Source organism: Echinops telfairi, unplaced genomic scaffold, assembly GCF_000313985.2.
Source record: "Echinops telfairi isolate 266 unplaced genomic scaffold, ASM31398v2 ScPeMD7_60;HRSCAF=208, whole genome shotgun sequence".
Lineage (NCBI taxonomy): Eukaryota > Metazoa > Chordata > Mammalia > Afrosoricida > Tenrecidae > Echinops > Echinops telfairi.
The window spans coordinates 37730076-37748681 of NW_022103958.1; the positions used below are offsets into that span (position 1 = coordinate 37730076).

Here is an 18606-nt window from a genome sequence, read left to right on the forward strand (position 1 = left end):
TTCATTCCACTTACCTTTTAAAAACAATATAAAAGCCAACTATACATGTGGATTTCTCCAGATGGAATACATAGAAATCAAATTGATTATATCTGTGGGAAGAGACTGGAGAAACTCAAGATTAGCCACTAAAACCAGGCCAGGGACTGACTGCGGAACAGACCATCAATTGCTCTCACATAATCTCAGGGTGAAGCTGAAGAAAATTAAAACATTAAAATACAACCTTCAGTCTATCCCACTTTAATTTTCAGAACATCTCAAGAACAGATTTGATGCATGAAACACTAATGACAGGAGACCTGATGAGCTGTGAGATGACGTCAAGAGTATCAGACTTGAAGAAAGCAAAAGGCCATTGCAAAAACAAAACAGGAAATAAAGGATCAAAGTAGATGTCAGAAGAGGGTATGTAACTTGCAGAGTCGCTAAGACAAATGGAAGAACTGCTGGAAGTCAGAGCTGAACAGAAAATTCCAAAGAGAAGTTCAAGAAGACAAGGTCAAATATTATGAAATGTGCAAAGACCTAGAAGTTCGAAAACCAGAAAGGAAGAACATGCATAACAAATCTTAAGCTGAAGCACTAAAGAGAAAAAGCACACCAAAGTCTTAATTGCAATATTGAAAGAGTGTATGGGAAAAATATTGAGCGATGCAGGAAGCATCAAAAGAAGAAAAGAATACACAGTCACTGTACCAAAAGGAATTAGTTAACATTGCACCATTTCAAGAGGTAGCTTGTGAGCAAGAACCAGTGGGACTGAAGGAAGAAGTCTTAAACTGCACTGAAAGCATTAGTCAAAAGCAAGGCTCTGGGAATTAATGGTGAAACGTTTCAACAATTGAAATGTTTCAACAAGCTGGTGAAGCACTGGAAGCACTTGCTGGTCTCTGCTAGACAGTTACTTGGCCAACTGATTGGAAGAGATCCATATTTCTACCCATTCCAAGGAAAGGTGACCCAACAGAACTCAAATTACAGAACAACATCATTGATATCTCCTGCAAGCAAAAATATCGGAAACCCACAGGGTTGCTATGAGTTGGAATCAAGTCAGTGGCAGCGAGTTTGAGTTCACTCCGCTAGTGAGTGGGAGTTACACAAACTGGCTAGAAGAGCCACGCTCATAATTCACAGTGCTAAAGACACTGTGTATAATGAGTTGATTTCTTTCCGATTTGTCTAGAACATCTGTGTACCATCCTTTGGAGAACTAAAGAAATACTTTTCTATAGGACTTATTTCTTATCTCAGGTTGAGAACAGCTGGTATTTGAAAATGGTTATAAAAACAGTTTTATTTTTGCAGGGAGAGGCATCTCTATAATTTTTTTTTAATTTATTAATCATTTTATTGGGGGCTCTTACAAATTTTATGACAATCCACCATTAAATTTTATTAAGCCCACTTGTACATATGTTGCCATCAGCATTTCCAAAACATTTTTGTTTTTTTTTCTATTTGAGCCCTTGGGATGAGGAGCTGTTTTCATTGACGGATTTTTTCTTGAGTGTGAGTCACATTTTTCTGCATTTTCATGCCTAGTAAGTTTTGATTGGGGACTGGGCAGTTTACATTGTATGTTGTTGGATGTCTGGATTATGTTGCTTGCCTCTAGAAATTGCTGGACTTCGTTCCAGTTGTCCCTTAATTTACTTATGGTTCAGTTTGATGTACCATAAGTAATTTTTTTTAAATTCTAGGAGTGTGTAACTCCATTACTAAAGTGTAGCCCATCTTGGGTCTCTACAGGTAGGCGCTTTCACTTTGGTTTGGTGGAAACCTGGACAATCCCCAGTGCCATGGGAGCCAGGGGAGCCATTCAACTTCCATCTCTTGAAGTTTCCCGCTCTGTGTGTGCATCTTACTATTCCGCTCGGACTCCTGGATCTTAGGTATGTTTTGCAGACTTCTCTCTTGAGCAACTCTGTCCTCTTCAGAACTTTGCTCTGTGACCTCTAGATGCCTCAAGATCCTGCAGCTCCCTTGTTCATCTTTTTGGCTGAAAGAAACAGCATCCCTTGCTTAGGATTCCCCCGTTCCTTTTGCTGTCTGTGGTGAAAGCCAGGCCTTACCTTACTTGTTTCACTGCATCAGGAGCTGTAGTCCTGTGCTGCTTGGGGTTAGCTCAGTACACAACCCACTGTACGACTCACTCTCATTCATGGCCATTGAGTTGATTCTGACTCACAGCAGCCCTGTCGGACTGGGAAGGACTGCCCCTGTGGGCTTCCCCAACTAGAACTGTTTTCAGGAGTAGAAAGCGCCACCTCGATCCCTCCGAGTGGCTGGTCTATTCAACTTGCTGACGTCCATCTTCCTATTCAGTGGGAAGGATACGCGTATCAGAAGGCAGAGATCATTGGGGTGCATTTTGGAAAAGAGCGACCATATGCGACTTCTTAATTTTCTAACACAATTCTTGTAGGACAGCCCTTGCTAGCCTAGAAGAACAGCTGGTGTATACTTGTCACACATGGGTTTGCTAACCACAAAATTAGCAATTTGAAACTCCCAGCCGATTGGTGGAAGATGAGGAGGCTCTCTGCTGTAAAGAGGTATGGTCTTGGAATACCACAGAGGCAGTTCTACCCTGTCCTACCGGGTCACCAGGAGTCAGAATTGACTCAGTGACCGTGAGCTTTGAGTTTTGAACATATCCCTCTTTGGGGCCACTCTCTGGAATGGACCTAAGGCTTTGTCCCAGTTATGATTAGTTTTATAAAATTGACTCCATTAGATTTGATCTTGCTTAAAAGATTGATGGCAAGATCACCTCTTTTTGCTAGCAGTGTTTCCCTAAGTGGGCAACATTACACCCTGGGGGCAATGGACCAATCCAGGGGCGCTAAAAAAGCAGATACCTACACTTTATCTTGGATTATGGGGGATTAACTGCTAGGGGGCACTGAGCACTTTTTTTTTTCCTGAAAAGGGGATGGTAGACCGAACAACATTTGGGAACCTACGAGCTAACTAATGTCTGTGTAATGCTTTTTGCTGCCTATAGAGCTGAAAGCTAGCAAAGGGTCAAGATTTTGCTTTAAAATTGAAAAGGTCCACAATTGAAGTTGAAATTTCAACTTCAGTAGCTATACTGATGGTAATTCTATGGTCTTATTTCACCCATTTCTGGACTTCCACCACAGCTTCATCATCTGTTGAAGTTGGTGATCTTCCCTCTCTTGGCCCATCTTTATGGTCTTTCTGATCTTCTGTTCATCTAAAACCCATTGTTTTATATGAAGCAGCATTTCTGTAAACTTGTGGTCAAGCTTCCCTAAGTTCAATTTCCCCACCAATTTTTTTTTCCTTTAACGTGCCCCAACAAGACTAAGATGAATGTATTACTGAGAGAATTTGTCTGCAGTCATTCACTGAGCCTTGAAACATGCTTAATCCCATTTTGTTTGGAATAAGTCTCTGTGTTTTATATCAGTTGGAACAGTGGCACATAACAACCACAATGATGTATCTCATGGACTCTCAGTGGGATTCAGCCAGTTTAAACTGGTTCAGCAGCACCGACACCTAATTTTTTATAAGCTCTGTGAATCAGTTGTTAAAATAGCACTTGTAATCAGGGTTCTCTCTAATGAGGAAATCACAAATTTACATTCCTGTGTTAGTCTGCGTTAGAGAAACAAATCCACAGACACTCATGTGTATTATAAGAAAGAGCTTTATATACAAGAGCAGTTGAATATTGAGGAAACATCCCAGCCCAGTCCAGATCAAGTCCATAAGTCTGATGATATTAGCCCATATGTTCATTACCAATCTATAAAGTCCTCTTCACACTCATGAAACACATGCGATGACACCGAATGCAGGAAGATCACAGGCCAGTGGGTGGGAAGTCTTGTGGATCCAGTGGCATTGTAAGCATCTCAGCACTGGCAGGGTTCTCCACGTGGCTTCTCCAGGTCCAGGGCTCTTCTGCCATCAGCATCGATCCATGCGTCTTATCAGTAGAGAGTCTCTCAGGGAGTCAGCAAAGCAAAAGTCTCCCACCTCCAAGGAGGGAAACAGGAGTTCCCAGAATCCTCAGAAGAAGGCCATGCCCACACAGAGGCCTCATTGGCTATGATCCAATAGACAGACCAGATGCCACCCCTTCACCCTTTTTTTTTCTCGCCCCTTCACTCTTAATCCTCTCAAGTCCCAAATTGACACCAGATTTTGTAACTAGCACAGTTCCTCACTGTTCTGTAATGTTCATCTGCACCACCACATATTCTAAGTGCCTGTAGTAACCTTCATCCCACCCATAGGTATAAAAAATTAGGTGGAACTCTGCATGTAATACTTATTCATTTCATAAAACCCATTATGCTTTAGACGAAGTACCACATTTTTATTCCCTTGCGTTTGTTACTTCAGTGAATAAACATATCATGTAAGGCGAAAAAGCTCCAAATAATCAGAGGCTGACCTGCTGCCATTTGTTTCAGCTTTGTGCCATGCCCCAAATTCCCATGAGACATTCTGAGTGAATTGTGCCATTCCTGAAAGTGTTCAAAGGGCTAAACTAGTGTCAGAACAAGTTCTGTAAGTTCAGAAGTGGAAGGGTGTCTTTCAATGATGAACATGTATTGAGAGAAGAGAAGTTGCTTATTTCTAACATATCAAATACAGTGACTATTGTCTAATTGGCATACCTCTAAAGGAATGGGATTCTACTAACAGTGGAAAAATAATTAAGGATAAATCACACAGCCATGGATGCTCAGATAAAAGCAAAGAATATTGCAAGTGAGGATGTCAATCAAGAAGCAATCTGGAAATATCGTAATAGTTTATAGTTTTTTTGATTGGGTATTATTTAATATTTCAATCATTTTAAAACTTTTTCTTTTAACAATCTAGTTTTCTGTGCCTCTTATTGTTTTATTTAAGTATTAATTGTATGACACAAACTACCTTTTGTTATATCTAAGTATATATATATATATATATATACTTAGAGCAGTCATTAGGGCAGTGAACAGGTTGTTGAATTATTTGAACCCCACCACTTCCTAGCAGTAATATTTTTTTACTTCTCCTTGTAATGTGGCATTTGTAAGTGGGATTTCCTGGAATTGGTGAGGAATTTCTATCCTAAGATTTTTTTCTTTATATTGCTTAGAGAATTTATAATGTTTTAGAATTGGACATTAATGACTTATTGAAATGTATTACAGTAATAATTCTTTAATTCCAGGGCTAGTGGGGTTTTATAATATAAATTGGTCCTTCTATATTTGACTTTAAAAATTTAATGTAAAAAGCCTTTACATATTTCAGGTCTAGGTGTTCCCACTTGTAAATGATTACGTTGAACAAATAAGAGGAAGATAAATAGGAGGAGAAAGATGACAACCAAGTAGTCATTTTCCGACTTTTATCACTGACCATTTAAAGAGACTTAACCAGTGACAATTAAGATGTTTTAAAATAAAATGTAGTCGAATGAAGCCTTTTGATTAAAAACTCATGCTGACGCAAAATTCTTCTTTTAAAAGTCATTTTATTGGGGGCTATTACAGCTCATCACAACCCATCTCTCCGTCCGTCCATGCATCCATTGTGTCAAGCACATTTGTGCGTATGTTGCCATCATCATTTTCAGAACGAGCACGTCTTGATCCCAGGCCCTATTCGTTAATTTGAGGAAATGAGTGTGGAATTGTTTACTTCAGGTTCTCAGGGTCTAGTGGAAGAAGACGGAGACTGCGGAAACACCCGCGGGAATCCCATCGTTCAGGGGAGAATGAGGAGACCCCAGGGGCTGCCAGGGCCAGCAGCAGGGACGGTGCCTATTCCTCCTGGGAAACACGCGGGAGCTTCGTAACGAGAAGCAGCATTTTCCATGGGGCTGAATGGCGTCATCGGATATGTGATGAGGTTGAGGCGGGAAGAGTGACGTGATGGAAGCACCAGGCAAATGCCTGGGCAAAAGCACGGAGCCGGCCCAGTGCATGGTGCCTTCTGGGACTGGAATGCTCTCAATGGCCTCCATGATCTGCGTGCCGTGGAAAAGACGATGATGAAGAGGCACCGATAGCCAAGTAGGCCCAATGGGAGGAGAACCCGGAAGCTACTACGTAGCCAAGGAAGCCGCAGGAGTAGCCTAACGTCCTAGATGCTGTTGCAAAGGAGGGAGCACTAAGAGGCGGGAGTGACTGAGACAGAGGCTGATGATCTTTTTTTTTTTTTTCACCTTTTTATTTTTTTATTTTATTTATTTTCTTTTTTTTAACATTTTATTAGGGGCTCATACAACTGTTATCCCAATCTATACACACATCAATTGTGTAAAGCGCATTTGTACATCGTTTCTCAAAACATTTTCTCTCTGTTGAAACCCCCGACATTAGGTCCTCATTTTTCCCCTCCCTCCCCGCTCCCCCCTCCCGCATGAGCCCTTGATAGTTTATAAATGGGTATTTTGTCATATCTTGCCCTGTCCGACATCTCCCTTCATCCACTTTTTGGTTGTCTGTCCCCCAGGGAGGAGGTCACACACAGTTCCATGTAATCGGTTCCCTCTTTCCTACCCATTCTCCCTTTACCCTCTCTGTTTTGCCACTCATACCACTGGTCCTATAGGGCTCATCTATCCTGGATTCCCTGTATTTTCAGTTCCTATCTGTACCAGTGTACCTCCTCTGGTCTAGCCAGTCTTGCAAGATAGAATTCGAGTCATGGTAGTGGGAGCGGGGAGGAAACCTTTAGGAACTAGAGGAAGGTTGTATTTCTCATCATTGTTACATCGCACCCTGACTGGCTCATCTCCTCCCCGAGACCCCTCTGCAAGGGGATCTCCAGTGGCCTACTAATGTGCTTTGGATCTCCACTCTGCACTAGCCCCATCATTCACTATGGTAAGATTTTTTGTTCTGATGATGCCTTACACCTGATCCCTTCGACACCTCGTGGTTGCATAGGCTGGTGTGCTTCTTCCATGTGGGCTTTGTTGCTTCTGAGCTAGATGGCCGCTTGATTACCTTCAAGCCTTTAAGACCCCAGACACTATACTTTTTGATCAGAGGCTGATGATCTTGAGAGATTGGTTTCAGGGTCGGATTTTTTTTTTTTGAGAACTTATTGGACAAAATCAGGGGTGATGCGGCAATACCTTGCCTTTAGAGTAATAGCATCAGGAGAGGAACCCACACATGTTCTTAATCACAGACGTAGTTATACTAATCCGGAGTGAGGCTTTAGCTAGTGCTGCAAGGTTACTTTCCTCTTTGAGAGACGGAAGAAGCCCAGGGTTGGTAGACTGCTCTTCCGTCCCACTGGAGTAAGTAAGTCAGGATGGCGTGGGGCAGGGCCTCTTGGGTTCTCTAGTTTAATTCATCTCCAACTGCGTGGAAGGATACCAGATGTAGAAAAGAAAATGAATTACTGGAAAAATTAATCAGGTTCTTGCATATGCCATGGTGAGATCAAATTACTATGAAAGTTCCTAAACAGTTGCTTTCAATTTCTGGGTCTTGTGGGGAGTGTAAGAGATAGCTCATGAATGACATTGGATTGTAGTCTACACTTTGCAGAGCCCTGGGGTCAAGGAGCAAGCGCATCAGGTGGTTTTTGTTAAGTAACTCCCTTGAGTTCCCAGGTAGGCTAGTAAGTTCCAGATTAACACTAGGCAGCAGCGGGGGAACCAAACGAAACTGACTGGCATTGAGTGGCTTCCCCCTCATAGTAGGACAGGGTAGAACTGTCCCTGTGGGTTTTCAGAGACTGTAACTCCTTGCAGGAGTAGAAAGCCTCATCTTTCTCCTTCAGAGCAGCTGATATAGCTTTGAACTGCTAACTTTGTAGTTAGCTGCTCAACGTGTAATCCTCGACACCACCAGGGCTCCTTAGGGAGGGAAAGTTCCCCCCACCCTGCTGTCTTATAAATTGTTGAAAAAGTATCAGTAGTTTAGAATAAATTGTCCTTTTCCTTTCTGTTCACACAAGGGTGCTTCACAAGGGAGCTTCACAAGGGAAACAATACCTTCTTCCCCCTCCTGCTAAGAAAATAAAAAATGTTTTTGAGGAAAGGTAACCATTTAAACTCACAATTGCTTAAAAGAGAACAACCACGAATCAATGCTAAGCCAGGAAATCACTAAGAACATATTCTGAGTTTTGTGCCGCATTCAGAGCAAGGGCAGAGAATGTTAACGAATGCTCTCTTAGGCTCTGGCATTATGGATATCACTTGTGTTATGTGAAAACACACTGGAATTGCATTTTACTCCGACTATGGACAAGTGAGGGCCGGGCGGGGTGGAGCTGGCTTTGAACTGCCTACAGCCCGATCCCAGCTGGACTTGTCTCAGGATGTGAGAGTTGGCTAACTCGTGGAAGGGGACGTTGGTCGAGAAGTCCCCTGGTGCGTCCAGGCTTGTCTCCAAGTCGGAGGGCACTCGGCAGTGCGGCACTGGTTTTGAAGCCCAGGTCTGTGACTTAGGCAGTCCTCAGCGTCCACCTCTCGACTTCGCAGGTGTATGAAGCCTTGAGACCAGCGCGGTATCTCGAGCACAGATGCAATTATGTAAATGTGATATTTTAGTACAGGTATTTTGCTCTCAGATGTCAAAGGGTTGAAATGGAAGAACTGTCTGCCTGCCAATTAGTACCTAGTTGCTCTGTATGGTTTCTTATTGAATCTCACTCACTTTCAGAAGGACTCCATTTATTTTTATTCTCACTACCTACTTGGGGTGATATGAGGAACAAAAATGCGTGCTTTTTATTATTAAGGTCAATACCATCAAATGGAAGCGTGTAGTGGATGCCTATGGCTACCTTGGTTCTGGGTTGTGGTTAGGGTGTAAGCATTTGTGTTTAGTCTCGTTTAGACAACAGTGTCCATTTTTTAAAAGGTTATGAATATTTCACTCTTTAAGGAATTTAGGAGTCTTGGTGGCACAGTGGTTAAAGTGCCCACTGGCAACTCGAACTCACCATCCCATCTCCTGGGGAAAGTTGTGGCAGACCCCCCTGCAAAGATGTACAACCTTCAGAGCCAGCAGTTCCGCTCAGTGCTGTAGATCTCTATGAGTTGGAATTGACCTGAAAACAGTGGCTTTTGGGGGTTTAGAGAAAAAGGTACTACATAGCCCTGGCTGGTTCTCTAACTAATAACTCGAACTCTCTCCTTTCCATAAACAATTCCATGAAGCAGAACTTCCCAAACTGGGTGCTCTTAACTCATGTCCGGTTTCATTACAAAATGATGTGGAAAGGCATTTGTGGTACCAACTTGCAAAGGGGTCACAGCTTGATGGCCTCATTTGGAGGCACGATGGAGATAAGTAGCTCGCTGGAGGCAGGATACAGATAGACTCTCTGCTTCGTATTTCTGATGACAAGACACATGGAGCTACACTGGAGCCTGGAGTTGGAGGAGTCACGTGGAGACCCACAGCAGTGCTGAGATGCTTCTACTGCCACTGGATCCACCAGAATTTCCACCCACTGGTCTGTGATTTTCCTGCATTCAGCATCATTGAATGTGTTTTGTGAGTCTGAAGAGGAATTTGTAGATTGGTATTGGACATATGGACTTGATCTGGACTGGGCTGGGCTGGGATGTTTTCTCAATATTCAATTACTCTTGTATATAAAACTCTTTCTTAATACATATGAGTCTCCCTGGATTTGTTTTTTAGTCTACGCAGACTAACACATTTTGGTACCTTGGGAGTGGGGTACTAGAGAAACAAATTGTGGAGGTGGAGAGTGGATGCTTGTTTGACCTCTGCCTCATGGTAGTGTTTCTTCTTTGGCTAGCCAGAGGTCAGATATGGCCATGTAGTTTACTGCGTTGTTTTCTGGAAAGAATATGGGAAGTTAACATTTTGATTATTTTATTTGGTTGTTGTTTATTTGGTTGCTGTTTGAAATGGTGAAAGTGAATGTTGTTACTGTATATTGTGAGCTCGGGGGTAGAAATCACCCCTTGAATTTCTCAGAGACCATGCTACTTAGTGAAAATGGCTGACAGAAGGTCAAATGGCTGACAGAAGGTCAAAATGGCTGACACAAGGCCCAGCTCTAGCTTGAGGCAATGAAGTCAGAGGCCTAAGGCAACATTTTGTATCAATGGAATAGTTTAGATAAGAATTGAACTTGACTGTTTTAAGAATTGAGTTTTGGATTTGATTCTACTTTGTTTATACTGATTTTTTCTGCTTATTGTTATTGATATAACAATTGATAGAAGTGATTATTGGGAAGTATGAAAATAGAGGGCTTGTAATACCACTTGTCTTCAGTCATTACAATTGGATAGGTAAATGGGTTTAAGATACTCCTGCAAAGAAGGCTCTGAAGAGATAAGCCCGCCCAGTGTCTTGAGTGCTCATGCCATTCAAAGTGAAGAGAACTGCCTGGGTGGTGGTGGTACGGGGGGGGGTGGGGGTGGGGGTGGGGGAGCTGCTGATAGATTGAAGAAAAAAAGAGGAACTCTTTGGGTTTTTGAATTTTGAACTAGTGGTTTTTCTCAGAACCTGGGGAAAAAAAATCTAAAACTATGAAGAGAAATTCTCTCTAGTACTGAATGTTAAGCGGAGCCTGTGGGCAGGCTGAAATGCTTGCTAGGTGACCACCTGGATCCACTTGAGTGGAAGTGAAGGAAATGCAGAAATGAAGAGATGGGTTGAGTCTGGCCAATGACACCCATGGACCTGGTTCACAGGGGCTAGACGAGAAAATGAGAGCGGGTTGACTGGTCTGAAGTTCATGACCTAGCACAAGGGGACTAGAGTTGTTGGGAATTTGTGATGGGATCCCTGGTCTAAAGGCAAGGCAGCCAATGGGCACCGTAGTGAGGCTAAGTGAGGTGGCCCACATTTAGTTGACCAGAACCGGACCAGATGAAGAAAAGGGTTTTGAACCTGTGAACTGGTGCATATTGCTGCTGATTTTATGGATGGCCTGTCGAGATTTGACGTTGTTTATGGACGCAGACTCACAAGGTTCTAAATGGAACAAAGATTCTTCACATCAAAGAATATGACTGTCTCCTCAGTGCACTGGCTTGATATAAGTGGGCAGTCAAGAAATTGGATACCCAAAATTGGGAGGATAAAGGCATGAAGTGGTTGGTTTACAAACTTTCAAAAGTGGGGTAATATCTTCATAGGATTATGGTGTAGGTGTTCACATAAATATAAATATTTTTTGTTTTGTTCACGTATAGAATGTTATGTTTAAATGAGGGTGGCACATTCTTGAATACATATTTCAGTTTCATCCTGTTAGGTACAGATATGATTTTTATTGTTCTGTTAAAATTTATGCACGGCTAAAGAGTTGTCTAAAAGTGTCAAGTTGACAAGGGGTGATTTGTGGTAGTTACATAATCTGGTGTCAACTTGCAAAGGGGTGGAGTCTAGCCTGTCAATCAGGTCGCAGCTTGATGACCTCATTTGGTGGCGCCGCAAAGATAAATAGCTCACTGGAGGCAGGACACAGATAGACTTTCTCCTTTGTTTTCCTGATGACAATACATGGAACTGTGCTAGAGCCCTGGAGCTGGAGGAGCCACGTGGAGACCCACGCCAGTGCTGAGATGCTTCCACCACTACTGGATCCACAAGACTTTCCATCCACTGGCCTGTGATCTCCCTGCATTCGACATCATTGCATGTGTTTCGTGAGTTTGAAGAGGAATTTGTAGATTGGTATTGGACATATGGGCTAATATCAAACTTATGGGCTTGATCTAGACTGGGTTGGGCTGGGATGTTTTCTCAATATTCAAATGCTCTTGTATATAAAGCTCTTTCTTATACACATATGAGTCTCCCTGGATTTGTTTTTCTAGTCTACCCAGACTAACACAGCCTTTCTGCAATTGGGTGGGTTTTCTGAGTCTCTAAGGCCTTCCTCTCTCCCGACCCCTTCCTCTCTCTCCTTCCCCTTTCGAGCTTCCCTCCCTCTCCCCTACACCTCTTCCTTTCTTCTGAAACACAAGCTTCTTCCTTAGAGCACAGAGATCATTTAATCTTGAGCGTTTGTGTGCACTGACATGTGTAGCCTGAGCTGTTTCTGGATACCTGTATAATGTACCATTGAGAAGGTATAATGTACCTTTACTCTTAGGAAGAAGTGCACAGACTCAAGGATGCCTAAAACATGTTTAATACACAAAGTTCACATTAAAAAACAGCACAAAATTATTTTTTTTCCAATTCCAGGTCTCAAGAAGCCCACGTTTTATTTCCTTTGCTACAACAGATTTCCTTCAAACAATACGTTGGCAAGGTGACAGGTAGGTGACTCAATGTCTGGTTGGGAAATAGGTCTCTGAACTTCTTATTGCCACCTGAGGATGTGGATGTGAAGTGGATCACAGCGGGGTTGACCTTGGCAAGAATCTCTAGGGCCGGGAGTGCTCTTCTTAACTTGGCAGTTGTACTGGGGGTGCCTTAGGAGGAAGTTTTGTAGTAAAAAAGTCTTTTATTGGTTAGCCAGAAAACCTATAAATCACCTAATGTAAGGCTTTGGTAAGAAAGAGATTTGACACTTCTTATAAATTCCCCACTTGCAAGCAAAACCCACTATTTATGTGGCCTAAGAATTATGTCTTGATAAGTGTTACCCTTCTTCGTCTTTAAATACCTGGTTTTAAGTGTCCAAAATGACAATTTAAAGTGTCCCCTCTAGGGGTTAAGTGGGAACATGAGATACTAGGGTGGCGTGGACTTGCAGTCACACTGTGCAAAGGGAATTTTGAGTTGTATGAGTTAAGAACAAATATCTTAACTTAAATATCTAGACACCTGAAAGCCATGTTGCAAACCTGGGCAAAAATAAAAGTATCGGAACTTTGGTCCAAGTAGAAAAGTCAAGCAAGCCTTATTTATATGATGCTTCTGTGGGGGCGGGGAAGTCATCCAATTAAGGGTTTAAATGCAATGTTGGAAATAAGTCCCATGCTACAGGAAGTGCCGGGATGCAGAAATGTCCCTGGGAATGAGGGAGCAAAAGCTATATCTTCTGCTGAAAATGACTGAGGTGACTAACATTTGCAAAAAATAAAATCCCCGCACACTCGGTTACCATAAAAACATGAAAACTAGTCCCAATATGTTTTTTATTGAACAGTCCCGTGTTAGGATAGTACATATTCAGGGTAGTAGCATTAAGTTGTGTTCAGGAATAAACTGGTGTGTCTGATGCAAATTCTTAAAGTAGTGTATTCAAAGCATGTCTGCATCGCATCCATGGTACATAATTGGAGATCACTAAAAAAACAAAAAAACCTGCAGCATGAATTAACATATATTTTATAAGAAACAAATAAGTTGCGACAGCTGATGGACTCAAGTTAGCAAACTGTCCTTTTACGCTAATCCTTGGTAGTGGGTCTCCCTGAATTTGGTGTGTTCGTGAATACTTGGAAGGGGATGGAAAAATTCATGGCCTTCCCTCGAGATATGTCTGAGGACCAGCACCAAGGCCTGGAGAGGCAGGCAGCAGGGGCGACGTTCCGCAGGTCCTCCTTGGTCAGCCGTACCCCTTCGTATTTCTATTTCCTTAGACTTGCTGCCTCTCTTAGTCTCACACATTCCCCACCCCTGCATAGACACTTTTCTGACTAAAAAAATAAAGTACAGAGATAGTGTTTCTGTTGATGGAAAGGCTTGGAGGTGTGGACAGGTTTAGCCAAATGTTGACATAACTAAAAAAATAAAACATTTTATTAGGAAACTTAAAAAGTATGTAAGTCAAATTTTTATAAACTGCTAGGGTTGGTACTCCCCGAAAGATGAATTTGGCTGCCTTGGTCCTGATTCTAGTAAGGACTTGGCGCCAAGAGGTTTAGAAGTCTAGCTTCCTAGGATAAATTAGCCAGGAAAGGAAACGGCAAAGGAAAAATACTTGCCACACTTGGTACCTTTTACCTTAGGTGTTAAGAACCAGTTATGCTTAAATCATCAGCCATCATTCCCTTTCGCTCTTAGGGGTATCAGGTACCAATATTGAGAGGTGAGATATGTGTAATAAAAGTTTTCATTGAAAAAAGAAAAGTCACCCAATATCAGAGCTCCCCTTTAAGTCTCCCAGCTCAGTTTTTCCCAAGAACGAGCGCTGACTGAGGAGACTTAACAAGGGACCTAACAAAGGACAAGGGATGAGCAAATAAACATTTCCTGGTAGAGGGGGCAGGCCAGCGGTGAGAATGAGGGGAATCCGCCCTAGCGGTTTGGTGGAGAATGCTTTCCTGTCTGCTGCACCCTGGGACTGGGGCCTAGAATCACTTCTCAACACAATGGTCTCTCCATGTGTCCCTGTTCCGCCTGACCAGGTGGATGTCCCAGTAAGACAGGTTTCCGTTTAGTACAAGGTGGCTGACACTACTCATTTGTGCGCAGGAAGAGGGCCAGCTGAGGCTAAAGGAGCCCTGCTCATCCTGCACCCACCAAGAAGTACTCAGAAAGGATGCCCCTTGCATCCACAAGACTATCGGGTGACCCGTACTGCAGAAATGAAAACTAGTACACAATTTAAATTGCCTCAAACAAACAAGCAAGCACAATCCAGCCACTGGTGACTGGAATCTGGAGTGCAGCTCTGTGGAGCTTGTGCCCTTGCTAACAAGGGTGAACATTGCAAGCTCTGATCTCCTTCTTGTCTTTGCAGCTGGTGAACTGGGAGCTTTTGAACCTCTTCTTGACAGTCATGTAGCGTTCTTGAATGCCGCCTCCGCATAGTTTGGTGCATTCTGACCAAGCTGTCCAGGGCCGCATTCGACAGCCTGTGAGCGTGAGAACACTTGGTTAGACCAGCAGAAAAGGGCCACAGAATAAGGATGGTGAACTCCGGTTGACAATGGGCTAGGATTGCCAAACTCAATTGTGTGGTTGTCTGCTTCTCTTATGTAGTGATTTGTTGAATGAACCAGAGAACAGTTCTAATTAGGTGATATTTGTTCATATGTGCTATATATCAAAAAAGTGGTCACAAATACTTTGGACCTCCTCCTATCTGTTTTTATCAATGGGGCAGTAGCAAACACAGGCTTGAAAACATAACTGAACTCTCGGGCTTGGTCTGCTTTGCTGCCAGGAACCTTCTCACTACTGTGGAAGCCAGCCTGAACTGGCCTGCTAGAGAGACTATGTGGAGGGAGCGCCCCCCCCCCCTCCCCCAATGAAAGGCAAGCGGGGCAAAACCTTCCTGCCGCTGCTGAACCATCAGCTGACAGTAGGCTCCTGAGTGAGCTGACGGGGGAAGCGGGAGAATCATCCAGCTGAGCCTGTCCATTACCACAGACCCACAGGATCATAAGCTAATACATGTGTTATTAAAAAGGCTATTGGTTTGGGGTAGCTTGCTGGGCAGCACCCACTCAAGGCGCATTTTTTTGTCTTACGCCTCGCACCCTGAGTATTTAATGTCCCAAATACTGAGTGCGGCCAACTCCGAGTTCTATTTTCCTTGCAGCTAAAACATGCCTTTCTCTAAGAAAAGTTCTCCGACCCTCCGAAATGAAGTCGATCTTTTGTTTGGATGCTTCCATTGACTATCTATTCCTCCTTCATAGAAGTAACCATACTGAAGAGCTCACCCTCCCTCAGTTTTCCGTACCACACTGTAAGCTCCCGAGAGGAAAGGTCCGTGGGATTGTACCCGATCCTTCATTGGCCTGCATACTTGCTAACGAGTGCCATAGATGACACTGTGATCGGATAACCCAAACCCAAGCCAGTTCTCACGGAGTGGATTCTGACTCATGGTAACAACCCTTCTGAGTCGGCAGGACTGTGATCCAAAGGGGTTCAATGGCTGATTTGGGGGAAGGAGACCATCGCGCACCTCTGGGCAGATCTGAACCTCCAACTTTTGGTTAGCATGAATGGTTTGCACCCCTGGGGACTCCAAACTCGTCAACATCTGTGGGTTACCTCGTAACGAACATTAACTGCGTCTGAAAACTCAAAAGTGTAGTTCTGACGTCTCCAGGTAATTGGCTCTCCTCTTTCCTCTTCCTCCCACCGCCCCTTCAGTGTTTGGCAGAGCCGAGACGTGGCTCAGTAAAGAGCTCCCCGTTTGGGAATGGTACCTGGAAACTGCTCTCCCTCGGATTCTTCCCTCAGCTGCTCGCTTCTCCGGCTCTCCCGTGCCTCCCTCCAGCGCAGCTTCTGGACGGATGGATTTCGCAGGCATTTCCGGATGCGGCACTTTTTGCGCTGCACAGTCTCAGGGCAGGGATCACCTCCAAACTGAGGCTCCATTTGGATCATCCGGGTTCGAATCATGTGACCTTTCCCGCATGACTTGTTACATTCTGACCACTGGGACCACTCGGTGAGCTCACAGTCGATGGCTGGCAAGACGCAGATGGGCATGACATAAGACGCAGCCACATATTTGCACACTCGCCTTCAAACAGCTCAACAAGCTTATGAGGAATGTAAGGAAATGTGCGGCTATCCCGTTTTACAGAGGGAAAAACTGAGGCTCCGATAGGCAGACTGACTTCATTCAGCTGACGTGGTTGGAAAGCAGTAGAAATAGGATTGGTGCCTGGGTCATAACTCATATCCAGTGTCCCCTCTATAACTCAAGCAGGCATGGGGAACCTTGAACACGTGCCCAGTGCCTCTTGCCCTCCTCCTTGAGCTTGAAAATTGTCAAAGCAGCTTCAAGTGTCACGGACCAGCCTTCCACTGTCCCAGGGGCCTATATTTTCCCTGGGAGGGCACAGCCCAATGGTCCATATTTAGAGCAATGCCCACAGCCACCTGCTGCCTGACTCCACTGGCAAAAACAAATTGGCAAGCTGACAGATATGGCTGCCATCTGTGGGCAACACCAAGGACCAAGAACTTTGTGGCTTTGGCAATAAGAACCAGGTCGTTTTCCTGACCCCACCTCTTGTTCTTATGATCCTATGTCCTGTGTACATGGTCTCTCCCCAACACAGGGGCTGCACATGGTTATCACAATACAGAGGAGGGGTGGAAGCCGATGGTAATTTATTGCTCATGACACAAGATCCAGCAATCCCCCCAGACAAAGCCAGCATCTCACCAATCAGAAGCAGGGGAAAGAGCATTTGGTCAGATCTGTCCTCGGGAGGCAAACGATGTCACACTCCTAAACTCCCTGGCTGGACAGAGGGCACCCTCATTTTAGCCAATAGGTTCAGGCCTCTCTTCCCTGTGTGAGCTCAGACTAAAAACTCAGTTTTGAAATGGGGATGACGGTTCTTGGGTCGTGAGAATGAAATGAGACTGTGCTCCCAGCCCAGTCCCTGGCCCACAGTATGTGCTCCATAAATGTTTACTCTTCCCCCTTCTTTCAGGGAACCCTGTGGATGTAGAGTTTGGTTGAAGTTGGGAATGGGGGTCTGTCAGAGGCCAGGGACTCCCAATTCTGCTGATCAGGGTTGAACCCCGGGTGAGGCTTAGTTATGCCATGCGCCAGGCTGTATTGAGTTGCTGGTCCCGGTCCTTCATGACCGAGTCAGGCAACAGCCCTGGCCCAGCACCACGGAATGTTGGTGGAGACCGGCTCCAGGGCAGGGCACTTTGTTTAATCGCTTGGCTTAATTCTCAGAAAAACCTCAGAAGTGCTTCCGGCTGTTTTGCAGATGAGGAAATTGCCCTCAAGCATGGTAACAGCCAGCAAAAGACACCTGGGGTGGAAACCTGGGCCCGCAGCCTGAGGACTGATGAGCAGGGGTCTGTGGGATCGCCAGGGGATTGGAGAGGAAGCCGAGAACAAAAGGTTAGAGGCCAAGCTTGCCGCCATCTAAAAGTGACGCTCTTAGAAGATTCGCCGGGAACACTGTCCCTCTTTCCTCGGCCAGGAGTCCCTGTGGAATAAAACCCCTGACCACAGTGAGAAGATTTGGGAGAGGCGGAGGTGGACAGGGAGCTTTTCATTTTAGTCATTTTTAAACTTAGCATTGAGAGGGAGGTGAAGGTTGGCAGAGGAGGTCAGCTTTGCACGCATCCACATCGATGGCGAGCCCCACAATGACACGCCGCGTACCCCCACTTCCTCAAGGAGTTTCCTGCGGCACCGATTCCTCCTCCTTTCCTAAGCCTGCTTTGTCCTTGGGTAAATGCGGCCCCTCTGATTGCAAACGGTGGATGAGTCTAAGGGGGGTTTGCCTCCCTAGTGGCCCTGTCTGTGTTTGGCTGTCAAACGTGAGTTCGGTTTGCCTTTCTGCTGGGCTTCTCACCAGGGCTTTTGAGTGTGGGGGGAGGGGCCTCGATTTAATGGGTCCAGCCTCTGGTCACAGGTAAATGAAAAAGCCACAAGGAGGAGAAACGGAATTATTCCGCTTGGAAAATCCAGGTATCCGACAAGCTCCTAATTGGAGGGAGGGAAGGAACGATGGTGCATTGAACCCTGGGCTAAATGTTTTCCATACCAATCCCATTTAGATATCACAGCAACTTGCAGTGAGTGGCTTTTATAGACAGAAGTGGCATCCTCACTTTATCAAGGGGCCCGACTCCTTAATCACGCTCTTTCTTTCTCCCCTGCAAAGAGTGGAACGGAACAATCTAGCAGTCTGATCATAGCCCAGGGTTGGTTTGGGAACTCTCGGGAGGCCCCTTAGGCTCCAGGGACTCCGGAAAAGTGGGGGGG

The 18606-nt window shown here is 44.5% G+C and overlaps 1 protein-coding gene across 1 annotated transcript in view; it reads right to left on the reverse strand.

The window, feature by feature from the left end:
* Window positions 1-12119: 12119 nt before the first annotated feature.
* The window catches only part of SPON1 (spondin 1), a 377921-nt gene continuing 371434 nt past the window's right edge, over window positions 12120-18606 (reverse strand). Inside the window, exons 15-16 of the mRNA XM_004711560.2 lie at window positions 16064-16327; window positions 12120-14755 (exon numbers count right to left, since the gene is read on the reverse strand). Coding sequence (XP_004711617.1) covers window positions 14592-14755; window positions 16064-16327 — 428 coding nt within the window. The 3' untranslated portion in view covers window positions 12120-14591. The remainder of the gene's footprint in view (window positions 14756-16063; window positions 16328-18606) is intronic.